At 39.9% G+C, this 22,502-nt stretch overlaps 1 protein-coding gene across 4 annotated transcripts in view; it reads right to left on the bottom strand.

Moving 5' to 3' along the window:
* The window catches only part of EBF1 (EBF transcription factor 1), a 266,899-nt gene that overhangs the window by 22,368 nt on the left and 222,029 nt on the right, over positions 1–22,502 (bottom strand). For all 4 annotated transcript variants that reach the window (XM_066559952.1, XM_066559953.1, XM_066559951.1 and 1 more), the window contains exon 11: positions 6,584–6,672. In XM_066559952.1, the coding sequence (XP_066416049.1) occupies positions 6,584–6,672 (89 nt within the window). The remainder of the gene's footprint in view (positions 1–6,583; positions 6,673–22,502) is intronic.

Below are 22,502 nucleotides of genomic sequence, written 5' to 3'. Positions count from 1 at the left end.
CATGTTTAGCTGTAAATAATGCCACAATGAATAAAAGCTTTAAAAAGGGGGAGGGGAGGATGAAATGGAAAAAATATATTTTTTATTTTATTTCCAAAAGGATAAAAAGTAATAGATGATCAGAACCATATGCATGCAGAATTCTGCTGTAAATGTACATATGCTATAGAGTATGCTGTACTAACCAGATCCCAAACCTGGTAAGACAGCTTGCTAAAGGCTGCAAAGTCAATTTTGTACTACACATGCTTCATAAAAGATGAATATAAATGCATTAGTTAGACACGGTGAGCTAAATTAGAAGGTCAGGCAGGGCTGGAAGGGCTGAAATATCACACAACCAATGACTGTAATTACTCTTTTTTTAAGTCTATTAAGTGGTGTTGTTCTATCAAGGCTCAGGGGTATAGGACATGAAGTACAAGATAAAGTAATGTGTATTTATTACTCCCACGGGATCAATTTACTAGATATTTTCAGCTCCATGGAGCAAAATACACAAATGCAGCCTTTGTTACTTTCTTCAAACTGTGGCTTTTTCCTTCAAAACCTGCTCCTCAAAGGGACTGTGTTTACCTGTTTGGCGTCTTCCTGTCATCCTCAGTTAATTGTTGTATTTAAAACCAACAAGGATGAGGATATGGGAGCAGAGAAATGTGGGGATCCCTCCTACAGGATGCTCAAACAAGTGGTTGGAGTCGCTCAGATGGAATGTGCAGACTAGAAAATCCAATCCCAGGCATGATTTTTACCCCAAGGCAAAGCAGAGAGCGGGAGTGGAGAACGGCGCAGAGCTCCTTGTCATCATGTTAGCCCTGATCTATTAAAAGTTTTGTCATAGATTCTAAATTACACCATCTGCTCTAATCATTTGCTGAGTAAATGCTGACCCAGTTATAAAGAAAGCTCAGTGAAATGTGTGTGCACACTGCTGACCTTCAGAAAGGAAAGGGCTCCTTGCCAGCCCTGTGTGCTGGCTCTGCCCTTCAGTGAGCGGTGCCTCTGTCCCTCTGCTCTCTCCTTTCAGGCTCTGCATATTCCCAGACACCCCTGTGACATCCACCACCCCATAAGGGTGACACTTGCACAGCTGCCTCACCATTTCAGAAGCTTTGATGCTCTCTTGTTGAATATTTTCTATAGGATAAACAAAGTATCAGACCCCCTAAACAAGCTCCTCAACCAAATATGTGCTCAGATTGTTAGGAAACTTCAAACACCCCAGCTGCTGAGTGTTCAATACCAACCTTAACTCTTTTTTAAGAGTTCCTGTAAATTTTACAGTAGAATGTAGAGCCCTCCAAGCACATCCCAAGACCTCCTTGCTGTACATATGAGCTCCAATATGTCCTCTTTACATGGCCCCCCTTCCTGCCCACACTTAATATAAAAGTTTTCTAATGATTCTCTTGTTACACTAGGTGGGAAAAAAAAGTGTTTTCTTAGCTGAAAATTACTAACTTTGGTTAAAATACAGTATATGTTGAGTTAGTAAATGGCAATCCTTTCTGGAATTTCCATTGGGTCTGTCTGAAGCAGCAAACCTGAGCTGCATTGTCTTCATTGCTATTTTAACCTCTGCTAGCAAGCCTGGGCCAACCACCCACGTTTAGAGACAACCTTTATTTGCAATATAAACAATACCCATGTCATGATGGATAAAGGGCAGATCTGTGGGATTTCATATGGAAAAAGACAACTGCTTTTGCCAGCCTCTGATTCCTAATAAACACATGTCTTTTATTAGTGTCCTAAACGAGGAGCTGGGCTGTGTCTTGGGGGGGTTTAATGACTGACCAGAGAAAAGGAGCTGGAGGGAAGGAGGATTCTGTATACCTGTGCTCTCAGCTCAGCAGGGAGTCCCCTGTGCACTAGAGAGAGAAGCTCCACTTTCATCTACATGAAGAGAAACCAGAAGTAAAGGTCCCTTTCAGGAGGGATAAGGGGTCTCCTAGAGAGCACTGAAGGAACAGACTGGGAGGGAGAGGATGTCAGATCACAGAGGGGGTTGGTGCAATGACTTGCTTCTCAAACACAGAGTGAACAATCTTCTGCTTAATCTAAATACAAGTGATGAGTTGTAGGAGTGGTGAAAATGGCAAATAAAATCTAGGAAATTGCATATAAAGAGGAATCGTTGTTATTAAATCATTTAGGATGGATGTGTTTCAAATCTAGCTCACAGCTGAAGCTGTTTTACAGCTCTAGCTGTGGAGTTTTAACAAAATTGTAGAATTGCAACGTGTCTGCCAGGGATTTATTTTAAGGATTGCAGGGTAGTTACATGAATGAACCTAAATAGACTCAACATGTTGTTGTGATCTGAACTCTTCAGTGATCTCCACTGCAGTTTATGTGCACAGGAACCAGCAGCACGAGTGCATTTGTGTGCACGTGTGCAAACACTCCAGATGGAAATGGGGCACACACACGTGCAGGGCTGTTCCCAGCTCCACACAGGCTCCCGACAGACTGCTCCTGCAGGACAATGACAGCATTTCTCAACCTCAGCATCACAGTGTTCCTTTTCTCTTATCCCCAGAGGTCTCTTGTTTCCTCTGATCTGCCTCCTGTCTGTATTAGAAAGGAAAGACTACACTGCCCAGCACACTCCTGGTACTTGATCTCACTCCCAGCTTTGGGTGCTAATCTCACCACCCCTTGTCTCTCCTCCTGGTGCCTGTGGGTGTGGGGGTGTCTGTACAGACATGCACATCTCCTTCCACTGGCTGCCTTCCCTGACCTGCTCTGGACAAGAAGGGATCAGGATTCTGGCTCAAACTGGCTCCATAGCTCAGCTGCTAACACCAGCTCCCTCTCTTTTCTCCAGAAACTATATATTGCATTTCTACTTTAAGCACATCAGCTGTCAATCTAGCAGTCCAAAGACCCTCATTTCCAGGTGCTCCCATTCTCCTCACTGTGGGAGGGCATTCTCTACTGGAATTTGCCTGTTGAAGCGCCGGGAAGGAGAAATTATTTTTTAAAATCTGTCTTTTTTTTCTTTGCCTACTTCCAGCAGATAGATGGAACATTTCAAAAAATTAATCCTGAGCATAAATATTGAGCATTTTTGAAAACACTGCTTCCAAACTTGTGGAGCTCAAACTTCTCTAACAGCCTCAATGGTTTTAGAAATACTGTTAACTCCTCAGCTCTGGAGGGGAAAGCATGTGCTAACACTTACTTTTGGTGGTCTCAACAATTCTCCTTGACTGCAGGAATAAGTCACAGAGCAGAATGCTCTTGATGGTCCATGGGAAGGACAGCATGCCCTTATGAACACAAAAATCACAACCACTCTGGAAAGATCTCTAATTCATCAGTAATGCTTCAATGGAATAATGACCACGAACCCTAGCAGCAATTAGAGAAATATTATTTGTTTTGTTTATTTAAAGCAAAGGCACAAGCTTTTTCATGAACAGAAAGTGATGATGTGCTGCCAGGACAAGGGGGGAAATGGAGGGAAGGATTTTGAGAGCTCTGAGCACTGCTCTCCTCTCTTCTGTTTCTCTGGAACATTTGCCCTTTCTGCCCGTGGTTCCACTGTGGGAGCCATATGGCTTCCAACACTGCTCTAAGTAGCCACTGAGAATTGTCTGCAGTGGAACCCTGCCAAAGCCCTTCCTGGTTTAATGACATGGGGAAGAGCACTGTGCAGTGCTCACCAGCACAGGGGCTCACACGTCCTTGATGCTGATCCTGGAGCCAGCAAGTGATGCTGGGAATTGAACCATCAGTGCCTCAAACACAGGAGTCGACATGTGCCAACCCCTGCTGCATTCAGCCTCTGTGCGTGGCATATTAATGAGACTTGAACTTGAGGTCCAACCTTCAAGCTTGCACAGAAGGAATTACCCAAAGACAAAAAAAAAGAGTCCTCTCTACAACCTGTTTCTCTCTAAGCTTGCACTGTGTAACCAGTTTCTTCACTCAGTTTGTCCAACCCTAAAGAAGTGACCTTTTTTTTTTAGGCCATCACATCTTACCTCTGCAGACATAACCACAATTTCCCTTGATTTAAAGATTTAAAAAATTAGTTTAAAAGGTACTCCAAAGAAACACATGAAGCCAAGAGAAGGGGACAGATGACTGAGTGCTAACCCTCACTCTCATACCCTATCCATAAATACCTGCTAAATTTCAGAATTGGGATATGGAGCTAGGAGAAGCTTTCTTCTGCCTGCAGGAATGTGTGGTACCAGTTGTCGGGTCCGGCTGTCTGTCTCTGCCCCGACACGGGTAGGGTGGTTCTTGGGTGGCACGCGTTTCAAAGGACGAGTCTGGACTCTTCAGCTTTTCGGTCTTCAGATTGTTTATTGTTTCTTATCTACAAAATTTTCTGTCTGCCCAACAGAGGTCTGATCTGCAAGGCAGCCACAGGCACTCTGACCACCCATGAGGCGGTCTTGTCTTTTTATACTAAAATCTACGTACACGATATTTACCTTTATTTTCCAATACTTTTCACCCATGTTGGCAAGTGCACCTTCACCATAAACCAATCCCCAAGTGCCAACATCACCACAGGAGATGGAAGACAAGAAGAAGAAAGAAGAAGGACGAGACACGCCCTGATCCCTCCATCTTGTCTCCATAACCCCCCTGTACCAAAAACCTTAAAGTTTATATTTCACCCTCCTAAATGTGTCCCTTTTACACCCTTCACTCTAAAGTGATTCTCATGTCCTCAAACTGCTGTCACTTCTGTGGATGGATCAAAATCAAGCCACCAAGCACTCTTGGCAACATTCCAGGATTTCTGAGACCCCCAAGGGTTCTCCTGGCATCTCTGGACATCGGGAACGATGTGCTGAGTTCCCACAACCAGTCTCAGACCAAATGGGAAAGATTAGGGCACTCATCCTGGAGGCTGCATTCCCACATTTCCATACCAGCACAAAGGGGCATTGCTGGGGATCCCTCAGTACCTCAGGAGCCAAAAAGGAGCCCAATTCTTGTTCCATCACAACCCCTAGACACATAACTCTATTGGGAATTGCCCAGTATTATTTTACTTTAATTTCCTGATTTAAATAAAATCTACAGCCATCTAGTAGCCAGCTAGAATGCTGGGTTTAGGGAAGTTTTGCAGCAGTTCTTTTGAGCCTTGCAAATGCCTGGTGCATAGTGCAGGCTGGCTTCTTATTTTCTGATAAACTATTTTCCTCCAGAAGTACATTTGGCAGCAGAGGCAGGATAGAGGTGAAAAAAAAAGCCCCTACAGAAGGATGCTCTCTTTCTTTGGAAAGAGTTGCGCCTCTGTAGTGAAACCTGACAAGCCATGAAAGCCGTGTCCTGCTGCAAGTCTGTCCAAATGTTAGGGAAAGGGACAGCTTGCAGAGGGTGAACAGAGCCAATGGTAAATGTAACTCCCTAGGACAGCATGTTTCTCTGGTGGGAAGAGGGAAGGACAACACATCGGTGACCCCAAAACCACAGCCTGCAGCCTTCCTAGGCAAAGATAAAAGACAGAACAAGCGTGTAAAAAAGTCACATACTAACTTTCATTTCTTTCAAGGAATTAAACAAATTAAGTTCCAGTGTTCAGGAAATCTCCTCACCTTTCAAACACTTTAGAAATGCAACTAATCAAAGCCTACAACAATCCCTGATGGAAGCCTGTGGACAGCTCAGGGAGATACAGAAGAAAGGTCACAAGTATTGCCCACTCACAAAGGCTATACTGGATGTACATTAACTGAACAATTCATTTGTCTGTGTCTCAGGTCTGCAAATTCACATTTTCTTTTCCACAGGGAATGTTCTGACTCCCCAGCTCCCTCAGTAACAGCAGATAAAACATGTGGTGGCAGCTGGCCACAGTGACTCCAGATCTTCACTATTGCTCAGAGCTCCTCTGGACACCAGCAGCACTTAAATCCCCCACCTCTTACTCCAGTATACCACAAAAGTCACTGCAAATTCTTGCAAGGTAGCAAAAACAGATCTGAGTGCAATCCCAGTGTTTTCCCAGTACAAGAAACCTATCTGAACAATGCTGTCCTTCCCCCAGCTTTTACTTGACAGAAATCAACAAAAAACCTCACTAATTTTCATGGGAACAAACATCACTTCAGTACACAATGCTCTAATTAAATCAGCAATTCTGAAATAAAACACTATATAATCATTATTACCCTAAACCAATACATGATGCAGCAGCAATGGAGTCACATCCAATTAACTTGATTTTATCAATGATGAAGTTCTCAAAATTATGCTGGCAAAGTGCTACTGATATCAAAACCAAAAAACATCGTTATTCCATGAAAACACTTCTCTGGTCCCAAAATGGTAACCAAAAAATATGTTCATTATTACATATTTTAGAACATAGAGAAAGATTTGTGTTTAAGAAAGGCAAGAGCTGTTTGAGTTAGCTGTGCCTGAGAAAATAGCAGAATTCTCCTAAGGCTCCAGTTGCTGATTGGGCATTCTTGGTCATGCCTCTGTTTCTGCTTGTCTGGGTTGGGTACCAAACCAGGACCATCATATTCACAGAGCCTTGCACTTTCAGATAAAAACATGCAGTAACCATCTTTACCACATTTAACAGAACAATAAACTTCGTGCTGACCTTTGGCAAGCGTTCGGGGTCACCGGGGTGCCGGGGGATAACCTTCTGTAACCTTTGGAAACCATAGTCAATGGTGGGTTCGTTCAGAGCTGAAACAACAACAAACAACAGCGTGAGGTGACAAAGGCACAGCAGGGGGCTCAGGTGACAATGGGCAAAGGCACCATGGGACCATGGCAGGACCATGGCAAAACCCCCTGGGAACTCAGCACTGACTCAAGTCTTGGTCCAAACACTGCTTGAGGTTGGTCCTTTGGATTCCATCCAAACCTTCCCACTTCAGCAAAGCTGCTGGAAGATTTGGGGATGTTGTGCATCATCTTCCAAGCTGTGGGAAAATCTGGGGATGTTGCATACATCTTCCAAACAGGAAGCAATTATTGTCTCTGAAAGGCACTATGAAACCAATGTGATAAATACTTCACACCCATGTTTCGTGTTGGGTTTTTCATATTACAAGGAAGGTGATTGGAAGGCAAAAGTAGTTCCTATCCCAGTGCCTGTTTTGTTCCAAATTTCATTATGCATTTAATATGCTCCATGTGCAATGTTCACAAATAATTTTGTTGTGAAATACAGACAATTGTCTTGGCAGAGGTTTTATTTTTTACTCATTGACACTGACTTCATCAGCTTAGGCTCTGATCAGCACTAAACTGATCCAGGAGAGCTAATAATTAAAAAAAAAAAAATACATCAATGTTTTTAGTTCATCTTTCCCTAGTCCTTGTCCGATAAAATGGAGGTGAGAAATGGTGAAAGTGGAACACTTTAATCTTCATGAAAATGCTGGTCTGTCTGCATTAATGGAAGCTCTGATTGTGTCAAGCCTTTAAGCACATGCTTATCTGTAAGCACATACTTAAACCCATTTGCTTTCAGCAAAGCAAATTTGAGCATATTATGTTTTTTATATGATTGCCTATAATTACAGGGGACTGCACTGAATGACCTTCTAGCTATATTTCCAGTCATATGATCACTTTAAAACTCAGATGTTAGTGAGACTTCAACATGTGCTTAGAATTTCCTAAGTGCTTTGGTGAACTGGAACAGTCAAGTATTCTCAAGCATCTCTAAACAACAGCACATCTTGACTCTCCCATGCCAATAGAGATGTGGAAATATTCCACAGCAATTTGTTCGAATTTTTTCAGTTAAATGGAAAAAAATATCAATTTGAATGTGGATTTTTATATTTTCAGCCTTTTTTTTTTGTGGAGGAAAAAAAAAACCTATGTTTTTTCATTTTTGAATCATTTTAAAGTCTTCTCGTCTTAGCTTATTAAAGCAAAAAAAAATTATTTCTCACACAAAGTCTTACTAATTTATGAATATATCATATACCTTTATGAGGATCTTATTATGAACTTTTTATGTGGCTAGAATGATGATATTTGAACACTGCAAAAAGATTTAGCATTAAACTCCATCTCCCAGTCTCAACATGGCATAACCTGTCCATATTTCCATGTTTTAAGTGAACATTTTTCCATACTCCTAAAGATCTTCATGTTATCGTGAAACCAGTATCCAATCCCTGGCTTGTTTGTAATTAATTGGTGTTCCATAACATGCCCTCAAAACAATCCCTTTAAATTACTGTTACTTTCAAATCACATTTCTACAGCAGATTGTCCAGCTGGCAAGAAAAGGGTCAAATTCCCATCTCCAAAAGCAAATCCAGCAATGCTGCTGCAGCCTGAGGCACAGGAAGGTGATGCTGAGGGATGCAGACCTACCCAACGTGGTGAAACACAAACATGGGGCTGATGGAACTGCCTGGAGAGGCACATGGTCCATGGGCCAGCAGGACCTCAGCATTCCTCCAACATCAGAAAGGAACCTTCTGACCATATCCTGAAATGAGTCTTGCAGTATTATGGTAACACCAGACCAGAAATCCTTCGGGATTTTACTTTCTGAGCTTTTTACTACCCCAGAGGTCATGACACCCCTCCAGTCTCCTTGTTTGTTTGAGGTTTTTTCAGGTATTTCCTTTCATCAGGAATATCTGAATATGATCTTTTATTTCTATCCGGGTCATTATATGGAAGGAGTGAGCATAAGGCTTTTCCCTTGCTTTGACTCCTTTTGATTTTGGGATGGTTGGGCCTTTTTCCCTACATTTCCTTTCACACCCTGGCCTACACTGACCCCTCTGCTGTGTAGATTTGCAGAAAATATCACAGTTCCTTGGTTTGGAACCCCCTCATTTCCTTACCTCTGAGTTTACTTACAAGGCTGCTTATTTTAAATCCTTTTTTAAATAAATTAATTGACTGCTATTTATATTTATTATCAAAAATAGCTGATCTATGAGAAGATGAAAAAAAAACTCAACAAAACCCTACAGCTCAAATTTAAATTTCTTTTGCAAATACATTCAAAGATTTTAGTGTGGTTCTGCCAAATGTGTTTCTCCTCTAATTCAGTCTAGTTTATGGCCATTTTCCCTTTAGATCCTTTGGGAAACTAGTTACTAAATTCTGCAATATTATAAATGGAGGCCAGTTCTGAAATCCCCTCAGAGTTAGCAGTCATTTTCTCATATCTTCCTACATGTTCAACACATTTGAAATCCACAGAGTATTTCCTCTGAATATTTTCTGAACTAAATGGCCAAAAAAAAAAGTTAATTTTATGGTCCAATCTCAGAAGGCATCAAGCATACTGTGAGAGATAGTGAAAACTTTCTGCTTCAAACAGCTTCAGCTTTACTTTAGTGGTGGGGAGAGGCTGCACACAGCAATCTGCAGGACTGGGTCCTAAACTGCTATTGTTAAATATCACTCATTAGTCTATACCCCTTCAACCTTTTAATCTTACATAAAATTAAAAGAAAAAAAGGGATCTTTAGCTGTCTGGACATCTGACAACAGATTGGACAATTTCAGCCCTCCATTCCTTGTTCATTTACAACCCAAATGTAATTAATCATCTCTCAATGAAAGAGATCTGTTCACATATTTAACCCCACTCGCATTAAACCAGACCAGTTGTGTGTCAGGAGGTGTAAAAACTCCAAAAAAAGGGAATATTCTCATCTCCAAGCACTGTAGAAGAGCTCCTACAAGGTCAGACACATCCCCCTGCAAGGTTTTCCTCTGCCCCAGTAAACGTGGCTGGTCTCTGCTGCTGAAGTCCATCCGCAGTAAGGCATTTCCCTCACCTTTAATTCAAATAACAGTTTTCTTTCCATGATTGAAAAAAAAAAAAGAATCAATCAGAAATACAAACTCTCTATTTGTGTTCTTGACATCCGTACATTAAAAACAAGCTAACACATATGGTACTTAAAATGCATTCCCATTACCTTATATTTTAAAAGTACCATTGAAAGTACTACTAACTTTAAAAAACTGTACTAAATTCAAATAGGTCCCAAGGCTAATGGAAGCAATTTGTATACCAACCCAAACTGACTGGCCTACTTTTCAAAATACAGGTATGATAATCTTGTGGTTTTAAAAGGACATTTAAATTGAAAGACTGTGAATTTAGTACATAATTATACCAATAGAACCCTTTAACTTGTCAACTTGTAAATCTAAAAGGCTATCAATCATTTCTAAAGAGGAAATAAACCTTAAAATTCTTTGATTGACAGTGCTTATTTTTTATGTGAAAAAAAAAAAAAAGGAGTAAAGTGGCCAGAAATCCATTTACAAAAGTACATTGTTTTACATAGGTGAGTAAAAAGCCAATAATTACACCTCCAAAAGACATATAAATCAAGGTAAGTACTTTTCCCTCACTTACATATTTTAAGTTGCAGTAAACTTCAGGTAACTTTTTATTAAAATACTTTTCCAAATGCATAGCTTATTGAAGCCATTAATAGAGTAGCATTTTCATTTAAGCTAATATAATCATTTTTGCAAATACAAGATTTAAGCCATTTTTCTCCTTCCAAACAATAAACTTTCAGCCTGTCTCTTGTGTGAATTAACTAAAATTACACCCAGGTGTACAAAATCTGTCTATCTATCCTAGTGTATGAGTTAAGGCACAATATTTATTATTCTTACCATTTTATGAATTACTTCTTAAACCCTTGAGGAAGAACTTTCTTTCAAATTAGACTCTAACAGAATAAGCCATGAAGCTCTTTATGCAGTAACTCTAAAGCCATAACTCATAAAATCTCAGGCTTTTAATCAAGAAAATGCACGATGTCTGTGGAAATAGGCATGTGTATATTATAGCCATCTTTTCAAAGTCCAGCTTATGTTTTCAACAAAAATGCTGCTCATGCCTCTGAGAAAAAATATTTCCATCATAACCATAACTTTGAATTCTGCACAAATAATTTTAATAACCGCATGCAGATAATCCACCATCTTTAAAAGTCTCTTTTTTTTTCAACTAGTCAGTGGAGGGCTTTTTTTAATATTTCACATAATGAATTCCTACTGTGTCAATAAAGCTTTGGTTGTTAATTGAATGACTGTCTGATGTATCTGAGAGAGGAATTTATTTCTCTGGCCATGCTGCCAACTCCCAGCAGAATGATCGACACTTAATATCAGCAATTAAAAGGACCTCTTCAAATATCATATGGAATTCGTAGCTTGGGGTAGTGCAGAGAGCCCTTCATCAAGGAAAACTCATTCAGCAAAAGCAGAGAGTAATTGAATTAGACACATTTTAACATCATTATTCAAAGAAAAATAAACACACACTACATAGCAGCATTATGGAAATATTTCAGAATGTAAAACATATCCAGTTAATTTGTTTCCCATGCATTCATGGTTTCATTTACTCCTTTTATTTTTCAGTCCTTGTTTCTTTTTCATTCTGTTTGACCCAAAACCAGTGAGAAAGCAGCACTTAGACCTATGAACTTCCCATATGCTTTTCCAGTGGAAAAGGCTGCAAGGACAGGGAAGGGACTCTGAGGGCTCAAATAACCCCAAATAAAGGCTGAAGGCTACAAGAAAATTTGCCTCAGGCCCACAGGTCTGACCGTCCCTGTCTCAGAGGAGAAATCTGGTCTTGATTTTTTTTAAGTGAAACACTCAGGGAAAGGCTGAATGTGGGAATTAAATATCCCACAGTGCCTGCTCCTGTGGAGCACCAGGGAGTCACTGAACAGTGGAGTGGAAGAAGATGCTTTAGACTCTTCCTCTGTCTCTTCACAAATTTATTTTGTAAATTTGGCTCTACAACAAAATTAGACAGCAGGTGATAGGTCCTAAATTGCAGTGTCAAAGAGGTGGGGCTTTGGGGTCTACACAGCTGTTTTGGGGTTTTTTTCCCTGTCCAATGAGAGACCTTGTCAGAATATAAATAGAAGGTAATTCTGTGACCAACACAAAGAAAATTTTGTGTCTCAACACCTCATAGCCACAAAATATTTCTGCTGCAAGCCCCTGACCCTAACAAACACTGACTGCAGAAGATGGGAATAGGACAGGACAGACCATAATAATATCAAATTCCAGGTATTAAAATACCTTGCTAAGGTCCTGCAGTACAGCAGTGCTAGTGGACAGTGCTAGAAAGCAACATTTTGACACCAAACCCAATGACTCTCATGCACAGTGGCCTCTTTCTGCCTGCTCTACAAAGACAGAAACAAAAACCCACTTCAAAACCCCATCACCAAATGAGAAAAAGTCTGTTCAGCAAATCTCCCTGCAAAGACTTTTCCTTTGCTAATTAAAGCTCCTTAAATGAAAACATGCAAGCATCTGAGCTATTGGTTGTTGTTGTTGTGAATTTGTCTTGCTTTTTCTAAAGTTTTCTTTCCACTGACTTTCCCTGGAGTGTTTATTCCCACATGAAGTGGAAAATGGAAGTGGGTGAGACAGCAAGAGCCTGCACAGAAAGGTCTGGGCTAGAATGGCCCTTCCAGTGTTCACCCAGAATTTCCTAATTTTTCTCATCTTGGTACTTAAACATGCTCCTGTGCATTGAATTTCCATTTCTAAAACTGAACTGTGACATCATGATTTTTTTTTTAATTGGAAAGAGAGATATCTGAAATGTAATTCCTACATTTCATTGCCACGTAATGCCCTAACAGACAATGAAGAAAATACAGGGCTGAGTCAAATGATAAACCCAACACAGAGTTCTGAGCTCCCCAGTGACTGCTCTGTACTTGAACTAAAGATGCAATAGGCCAGTGTTGGAGGCAGCTCCTCCATGTTCATCGGTGTTATTACAGACATGATAGAGTGATATTTTCTTCCTGAAAACAATTGTTTTCCAGGAACTTAGAACCAGAGGAGCAATTCCCTTCTCTGCAGCCAGTGGAGGTGTTGAAGATGCAAGGAATGCATGTCTTGAGCCCCATATTTTTATGGAAGTTGCAGAATGTGATTATGAGATCTGTCTAGCAGGAATTATGTGTTGGTTTCTCCAAACATAACAACTCTGAAAGTTCACTCACAGCAACCTGCAATCTGGCTTGGGGGGAAAAAAAAGTCAAACAATTTGTGAGCTTCACAGTTTCTTCTTCCTCTGACTGCACTGACCTCTTGTCTAATGGGGAGGATTTGGCCTTAAGGGAGTCTGAAACAGAATCCAGTTTCAGGCACTGGAATTTAAACATCCCAATTTCACAACAGGCTGGTGGAATTCACTGGGAATGTGCCTACAGAGGGCCAGAAGGAAATTAAAGCATGTTGGTTACTTCATCTGGCTGTCCAGGTTAATTGATGCAACTTTGGCAGTCATTAAAAAGGGGATAAACAGCATTTACATGTGAATATTTTCCAGTTTTTCAGACAAATTCTGAAGGTGCATGTGAGCAGGCAATAAAAAATTCACTGAAAAGGGCTGGTTCTCAATGGCTTGTCCCCACATTTAAATAAATAAATATATGTGCACACAGAAACACAAGCACAGAAATGCATCCAAGCCAAGATTTACAATAATGGGTGTGTAAGGTTAGTTATAAGATCTATATTTAGACCTACTTTAAAACATTTTAAAAATCAAGACACTGCATTTATTTTTAAACTGTTGGCTCAGAAACAGATGCAGAGATGTACCACACAGAGCGTGGGAGATGCTAAACTGTCACCTCATGTAACCTTTTCCTTCATTCCGTATTCTGCATATTTTCAACAATTTTTCCTCTGCATGCACTTCTCAAATTCCACAGTGTAGGTGCAGACACCTTTAAAATTGTCCTAGGGATAATTCTGGATAACATGTAGGTAGGTTTTTTTATTCTTTTTTCACCCTTCACAAAGTCCTTTGGAGTAGACAGTATTGGAAGCCATTGTTGAAACTTGTTTGTATGCAGAAATATCTCCTTTTGAATATTGCCTCTCTCACTTTTAACCTTGTTATTTCTCATCATCTCTTCAGATTATTAAAAAAAACCCTATTACCAGGGGATGCATAAATGAAAAACTCAGTGTCCTGTGTGAATTCCTATTAGAAGCTTTTTAGCCTAAATTTGGCTGTTTCTCAGAACTGTAGACTTCTGACTTGCAAGTTCACAATGGGCAGAGAAAAAAAGAATCTTGAAGGGAGAAAATTGGAAAAACACCAGCTATCACATCCAAAATCTCTGGAAATGAGATTCACAGGGAAATACAGGTGGAGTTGAATCATAAAAATGAGATGAATTATGCCTAGCTGTAATGAATATTATAGGTGTGGTACTCTTGGAAGGGGCTGACCTGCTGTGAGGTTTAATTTAGGTCTTTAATCCCTCTCCATAACTAATTTAAAATCCCTTGAGAAAACAATAGTTTCCACACACCTTTATTTCTAAATATTAGCTTTGACTTGTCTACATGAAATTGCAGTAAGGCTACTCACCCAAAAGCAAAAGGACCATTTTGGCTACATCCCAGATGATGCAGCAAATTGTTTAACATTGAAACAGTTGAGTTTGTTGTTTTCTAGTTTGTAACATTTACATAGAAATGTATAATTTGAGAGCTTTTGGTATTCTCTGATTTCAGCAGCAGATGTATCACCTGCTTCCATGACTGTTCAGGGTTTGGGGTTTCTTTGCTGCAAAAATGTTGACAATAAATGTTATCAAGGGTAAAAAAAAAAAAAAATCATCCCAGCCTGTCTGATAAACATGTTTCCCTGGCCTCACACCCCAGTGAGCACTGTGACACTATACTTTTATCATCTAGTGTGTGCTCAGAATGAGCTTAGAACAGCAATTGCCAGGAATAGGCAGGCGATAAACTGCATTGATTTAACACATCTTGTTTTCAATCATGCTCGGATTTTCTGAGCACGCATTTTTCCTGTACTTCAGCTTGTAGCTTTTATCTGACGAGCTGATCCCTTTTCACTGCAAAATGAAAAGGTCGCACAATAAGACACGGTTTACTGGAACTTGAGCATGCACCAGGGAAAGTATTTTAGATAAATACTGTCAGACATAGTGGAGCTGAATTTCAACAACACAATTGCTAAACAACAATACTTATTACTCTCTAGAACAAGCCTACAAGCAACTTATGGCTTACAGCAGGGGAGATCTCAGAGTTTGGCTCCGTAGTTAAAGAAACCTTATTAAAGGCTGTTTAAAGATGCAGCATTGTTTTTGCCTTACATGCACCTACCAGCCCTACTCCAGGACCAAACTAACATCCCCTCAATTCCTGTCCTAGCCAACTTATAAATTATGGAAAACCACACCAATGACTTTTCTTATTCGTTTGTCTTTTTTTTTTTTTTGGCAGAAAGGTGATTGACTACATGCTTGATTTAATTTAATCAAATAAAGCACTGGGTGCTGGTAAAAAATAAAATTATCCAAATGTGAAAGCAATTTAACTGAAACTAATTCATTAACCAAGGTGAGTCATTGAGGAGGTCAGTAAATAAGCAAGGAGTAATATGGCATGAACCATCCACCAAAGACCAAGGTACAGTAGGCTCAGAAGAATAATTCTAATTCATATCCCTCCTCCCTCTGAAGTGATTGCAGTGATCCTGACCAATACAGAACTGGAAAAAAAAATCCTCACTTTTTCCTATCAGAAGGGGCAAAGAAAATTTCCAAGTTATTTTTTACTGCTCTGATTATACCCAAGAAAAGATACCATCTATTCTCCATGGAAGATGCAATACAAAAGGAAGTCCCAAAACCAAAGCTGCATCCCCACAAATCTCCTCCCCATCTCTCAACAACGTCAGTGCACAATTGGTGTGAAATATTTATGTTTTCATTGCTTCTCCTGAATATGCTTATTACTCATTTAGGTCCAGCACAAACTCATCCTAGATTCACTTTGTTGAAGATCCTGAACCGCTTTAAAGCAGAACCCTTCTGGCAAATTTTCTTAAACTGCACTGACACAGGCTGAGGTTTAGCTAGTCTACTGCATATACACATCAGATAGCCAGGCCTCCAGCTCTAGTCAGAATCATCCATCTTTTGGATATTCCACTCACATTGTAAGTCTTACAGAAAAAAATATCATAAATATTATTTAAGTTACCTTTTTGAATTATAATTTTAAATAGGCAAGTCACAAGCAAAGGGATAGTACTCAAGAAAAGCATAAATTAAAATCCAACTGTGCATGCAATGCCAGCTCACATTTAGTTCCATGAGCCTGACTGCAAGAGAACTCACATGAGCATTGATTTCTCCTTCTCACCTAGCAAGGTTTTTGGGTTGTTTTTTTTGCTAGAGGAGTAAGTTGAAAATCCATGCTGCATTTTAGGGTTATCTCATGCAGCGCAGACAGAATTCTGATAGGTCTACTCCATTAAGTGCTCATAATCCCAGGAATGAAAGTAACTCATTTCTTCCCAGGGTGCCTGTTAACTGAGAAACTCATCTTAATTGAATGCACAGCTCAGTTCAGCATCTCCACACCCGCAGACCATTAGTGCCCCATGGGCAGCTCTGCCAGGCCCTCCCTGCCTGGGGCTCAGCAAAGGAGGGGATGGGATGAGCAAACACCGTCAAGGGCTGGTGCTCCTGACAAAATGAGGGCTCTGGAGCTGCACTGGCTTTGGCTAAATTATCAGCATTAGATCACCTTGCCAGTCAGTCACAGAGGGATCAACAAATCCTGCAGCTCTGCCCCCAAACACAAGCTCAGCGCCCCTGAACACGCCACAGAGAGATCACTGCTCTGGAATCTGCAGCCTCACAGGCAGAGGAGAAGAGGAAGCAAAAATAATTGCTTATATCCCTCTCTTCTCATCCTGCCTCTCTTCCACCCTCCCAATTTACCTTCTAGAATATACTTGGTAAACCAGGGAAAGTGATTATGGAAATTGAAGTATCTGAGATGCAGCCATTGCCTGCAAAGCTGATATCTCAAAAAGAAGCTGTAAAAGGCAAAGAAGCGAGGGACCACCCTGAAACTCACTGTCCTGTTATTCAACTCTCCCAATATTTCATTTACAGCAGGAATGAATGATTCTTCAGTGGTCACTGCTGAGTTTGGGATACACAGCAAAACATCTGAGCTGGGTGATGGCACCCCAGAGCAGTAATCACATCCCTGTGCTTGAACTGGATTGTTTTTTCCAAAATCAGAAATATTAAAATTTCCCTACTTAACACAGAGGTGGAATGCACAGATTAAAGATCGTGAAATTATCAGTAAATAGAATGAAAGATAGATGATAGATAGATAATCAGATACCATCACATAGGTTTATAATCATGCACTACTATTTATTTCCTAATTTTCTAGATATTATTGGCAGCCTATAGGAAAATTCAGATCTCAGCTCTGAAGTTATCAATAAAATACCTTCCAAGTAGCATAGTATTGCTATTTTCTCTTGTATAAAACAAATATGTGCTTTCAATCCAATTCAAAACAAAAGCAAACCTTCTGTAATGGATTACATTACTCTGCACAATTTTTTTCTAGTAGATTTCATAAGAACTGTTGTCATAAAAAATTGCCATCAAAATCTATGTGTATTGTATTAATATGCCTCAAAGTTCAATATCAACACAAACAGTATCATCAGGTGATAAAAACAAAGATACTGCAAGTGTGACATGAAAAAAGAGCATTTGAATGTTAAAATCTAATTTAGCGATTTGCAAATTGCTGCTCTAAAAGGAGGAATTTAGCATTAATCTTGCTGGAAGTGGCATATTTATCAGGAACTGATTTGCAGCTTTCCAGGCAGTAAGCAATGATATAAATACACTTCTGGGTCCATCAGCACTATGCAAGAGTGAGCTTAAACAGGCAAACTCAGGGAGGCCCTGAGTGTGTGAAGCTTTAAGCACCTGGCTGCCAGAGTTAATTAATGTGCACAGAGGATGCACTGATGCTCCTGCTCCAAACCAGCCCCAGCACAACTGCCCTGGAGCATCTCTGCCTCCTGCTCTCCTGGGCAGTGTATCCCAGCTCCAGGGAAGCTTTTCCCTCCTCCACATGCTCCTCGTGCATGCCAAGCCCATCCTCTCTGTCAGGACACCTTCCTTCACCAAACAGGACACAGGAAAAGGGATGGGACTGCAAAAGGTCCAGCATCTTGGGCTTCAGAAGAAATCACTTTGGTGTTGCACAGAAGGCCCTGTGTTGCTGCTGGCCAGCCCATGTGTGCCCCTGGGCAGTTGTGTCCATCCCTGCAGAGCCTGGGCACAGCCAGGGGGGCTGACCACACCTTAGAGGAGATTCCCACCAGTGGGGTTTTCTCACTGTTTCTCACTTGATCTCTACATTCTGTGTGGTCTCTTCCCTATCTGAGCATGATACACACTCAGTGGTAAAAGCAGTTATTGAAAATAAACTTAAATTTTAGCTGATTGAGTAACAAATGGGCACTGACAAGGTTCTGTGCATCCTGCTGGAGCAGATGGATCCTCACTCACCCAAGCTGAAGCTGGGGGAGACACAGCAATGATAGTTAATTCTAGGACATGCAAATTGGCTGATGCTTTCTCTAAAAAGCAAAGGGAAATGCAATGGCACCTTTTTCTTCCAAACTTTGCTTGTTGAACAAAACAAAAGTGAAAGAGCAAAGGAAAAGGAAAAAGCTCCCATGGGATTCACCTGCTCTACCTGTCATTTCCTTTTGTTCCCTTTCCTTCTGCAATTCCCCCCACACCAGCAACAAAACAGAGTTCCCTTCAAAAACTACTATTTCAGTACTTTATCACAAATATAAAGTAAAAAGGGAAGTACTGAAACACAAATAAAAGGAAACTAAATACACCATCTCCTGGGCACCTGGAACAAAGCTAGAAAAAATACTTTTTCTTAACATTCAAATATTCTGAAATTAAATAATTAGAAAGGGAGAGGTAGGACCAATGCAACTCTGGTTTACAGCTTCTTATAATATGAAATCCCATAATATTCTATAGGCAGCATTCACCATCAGCTAAACTGACCCACTGAACTCTGGTGTAAGTGTCAGATGACAGAATTTAGTTTCAAGTACTCTTGAAAAAGTACTCAGGGTTGACTTTTATGACATTCAACTACTAAGCATGCAAATCATTATTTATTATTTCTTAGGCCTTCAAATCTCACTGGATTAAAGAACACATTACATGATTTGGTCAGAATTTTTTCAGCTCTGTATTTTAATCAGATTATGGCTGTGGAGACCTTAAGTTTCAGGATATTTCCCCAGCAAAGAAGATGTATTTCCACCAGCAAGAATGAAGTCACCCTCTTTGTTGTGAACCTATGCAGTGTTTTTTTCCCCTCAGTATAAGAGCTCTTTCCACATTATTTGGCATCATACATTCCCTGTAATTTATAGCAGCCCTGAATTATTTCTCAGTTTCAGAGCTGGGGAACAAACAGCCACAAAGCCATAAAATTTAGGTACCTATGCCTATTTAAAAATCCCAGTAGGCACCTAAATGAACTTTCAGGACTCTAAACGCAATTAAAATTCTGACTTTAAGTAACAGGGTCAAAATTACAAAGGAAGCCTGAGACTCAAAAGAGGCTTTTCTGCCACTGGAAGAAAAGCTGCTGCTCTCCAGTGTTTGGACCTGCAGTTTGAACTGTCTGAGGCATCAGGAGAAATTGAGATCCTTCAATCAGTCAAGTTTTAGTGAACTAAATCTGTAAATAAGCACAAGGGACAAAATTCAAAATTTCTTTCTCTGTGCTGTGCTGGGCAAGGGTAGAAGAGTTGCCTTTTGGGCACAGTTTTTCAGTAGTAAAATGCAGAGGAAAGGAGCTGTCAGTCAATGATAACCTCCCATTCCAAGCACATACAGATTTTCAACTTCATAAGGCACTAATGAGTAAAAATTAGTATCGGCCCATCCTTGTACTAATGCCTTCAAGTAGAATTTATTCTATTTGAAGTTTTTTTTTTTTTTAATGTATTTGTATTCTTAATTTATTCCTAGTCATCCTGAAAGCTTTTGGAGACATGTCAGATCACCCCCAAAAAATGACATTCAGTGACTCTCATTAATTTCCCATTTCATAACTCATTTCACAGAGGAAAAGCAGTATTTTCCAACCTGTGGTGTACAAAACTCCTGGACCCCAGAAGTCCTGCAGCTGTTTCTTGGTGGCCCATGAAAGGGAGCCAAGAGAGGTGCAAGTCTGTTGTCAGCTGCTTAAAGCCACTGCACTATTCATTGTTCAAAGGTCTGCATTTGTACTGGAAAATATTTAGGTGTCCACAACCCTAAAAATGTTGCAGAGGCTGCAATAGAAGGTTTGTTGGCACAAGCTCTCCTCCCACTGGAAGATTTGCTACATACATTGAGGCACCAGCTTGGAAGATTGTGGATGTTTTCTGCTGAATGGGGCCCTTGGAGAGGAAATATTTGATTTACTGCAGAGTTCTCATTTCCCTGAATTGCAAATAAAGTGTAATTTGATTAAATGTAAATGAATCCTACAATACTTTTGGTGGCTTGTCTGAAACAATTGATTGTAATGGGCATCCATCATTTGGCTTGATTTTAATTCAGAGACAAAAAAGGCAAAATGAGAAAACTAAAGCAAGTGCCACTAACATTCTAGAGCTGGAGCAGTTGAGATTCCTGGTGTTGGACTGTCATTCCCATTGTTCTCAGAGTAGAGGGGAAATGCAAAAGCAAAAGCAGAAAAATAATGGGAAACACATACATAGAAATAGATCTAGAGGAAAATTCAGCTTTTTCACGTGTTCTGTTAAATCAGCTTAAGGAGCACAATCTGTTAAATTTATTTTAACATCAATATTTTGAAATGAATAAGGAAAATGAATCCTGCTCCGTGTTTCTCAGTTAGAAGAAAAGCTTTGTTTTTATAGATCACCCAAGTCCTTTTTCACCAAGATAATTTCCAATTGCATAACACTAACTTCAGCAGTTCTTGTGGTTTGAAAGAATAAGAGAAGTGAAATTACTGATACATACAAGCTTGATAACCTTTCAGTGTCACTTTCTTCAAATGTGGAACTACTCCAACCACAGAGATAATAATAGATGACCAGATTGTAACTGCTTTATTGCTTCTTTTTCCTCATAAATTTTAATTTTGGAAAGTTAAGTGAAAAATGTGGTTTCAATTTCCTACAAATTGCACACAATTGGGTTTTAACAAGAACATAGAAAGAGATGGTACATTCTTTGGAGTGAATTAGGGACAGGAGTTTGTGTCTTTGTCTTTCAGCATCATCAGAATAACAAAGTTCAAAATGCAAAAAAGATGACTGCAAAAAAAAGCAGCTGTACAATTTACTAAAGAAAAGCAAGGAGTAATTCTTCACCTAAATAAGCTCTGAGCAATTTAACATAAAAATACCTGCTCTATCCTTTCTCCCCTCTGTTTTACCAGAGTAGAGCTTAGAAGAACTCAGGCTGCAGACACGTGTTACAGGAAAGCCTCTCACAAGCAAACTCTGTGTACATAAAATCCTTTACCAGCAGTACCAGAACTGCCCAAGTGCTCTGCAAAGAAGCTCTGCTCAGGCCATATTAAAAAGGATAAATACTTTCATGGAACTACCAAAACAAGAGCAGAAATGAAAGCCAAGAGGAGACAGAGATAATATTGATTTTGCCCAAGAAGCACATGGGGTCCAAATCAGTGTGTGGCTTTACCCACAGTACCTGCACCTACAACTAAAAAACACTGATTAGGATCTTAAATCATACTAAAGGTGACCCAGATTCCCTTCAGCAGCAATGGTCCAAGAGAGGTTTTTGAGGCGGAAGATGCCCTGGAGGAGCTAAGGGCAGCACCAAGCAAATGCTGAGAGAGGATCCTGCCAGTGCTGCCAGCAGAGAAATGAGGGGGCTTCACTCAGGATGAACAGGGAGGTGACCCAAGGCAAACCAAACCTATTGGTCAGCACAGCCCTGAAATGGGGGGGTGGAAATTAAAATACAAGATGGAAAATCCCCTAAATGCCTGTAGTCAGGCAGTCAAAACTGTAAAGACTATAGGTATTGTGAATCTTAGAATAATCCCATGAACATGTGCAGTGGTTGACAATTAGATTCCTAATTTAATCAAGCACTTAAGTACCCTAAAGAGCTTCCTTCACTTCCAAGTTGTTTGGCTGCTTCTATGTAAGGATGCTCTTGAATCCTAAAGCATACAAATTGATTTACATATTTTTAAACAAAAAATACAGTGAAAATTATGTAGAAATGTATGTAAATATAAAGCCTTTATCAGTTTTCTTTAAAATGTTTAAAAATACTCTGAACTTACAGAAAAAAGTAGGGAATAAACAAAAGAGACACATTTTTAATAAATTTCAGTGCAAAAGACATTTTCATTATCAAAGTGTATGTGAAAAAAATCAATTTTCCTAAGGAAAAAAAAATCTGGCAGTGTAACTAGCACTTCAGGGGGAAAAAAACCCATCTTCCATAAAAATTCAAATTATCAAATTTGCAAAATCTAAAGGGACAAAAGTTATTAGGGAATTACTGCAGAAATTTGAGAAAATATCTGTGATGAATTTCATGCAGCTTTAAACTTTATTACACAAATCCCCAGGAATTTCTTTTTTTTTTTCTGTA

This window comes from Molothrus aeneus, chromosome 15 (genome assembly GCF_037042795.1).
Source record: "Molothrus aeneus isolate 106 chromosome 15, BPBGC_Maene_1.0, whole genome shotgun sequence".
NCBI classification, from domain to species: Eukaryota; Metazoa; Chordata; class Aves; order Passeriformes; family Icteridae; genus Molothrus; species Molothrus aeneus.
The sequence above is the reverse complement of the archived record's forward strand: the minus strand, read 5'-3'. Positions and strand labels throughout refer to the sequence as shown.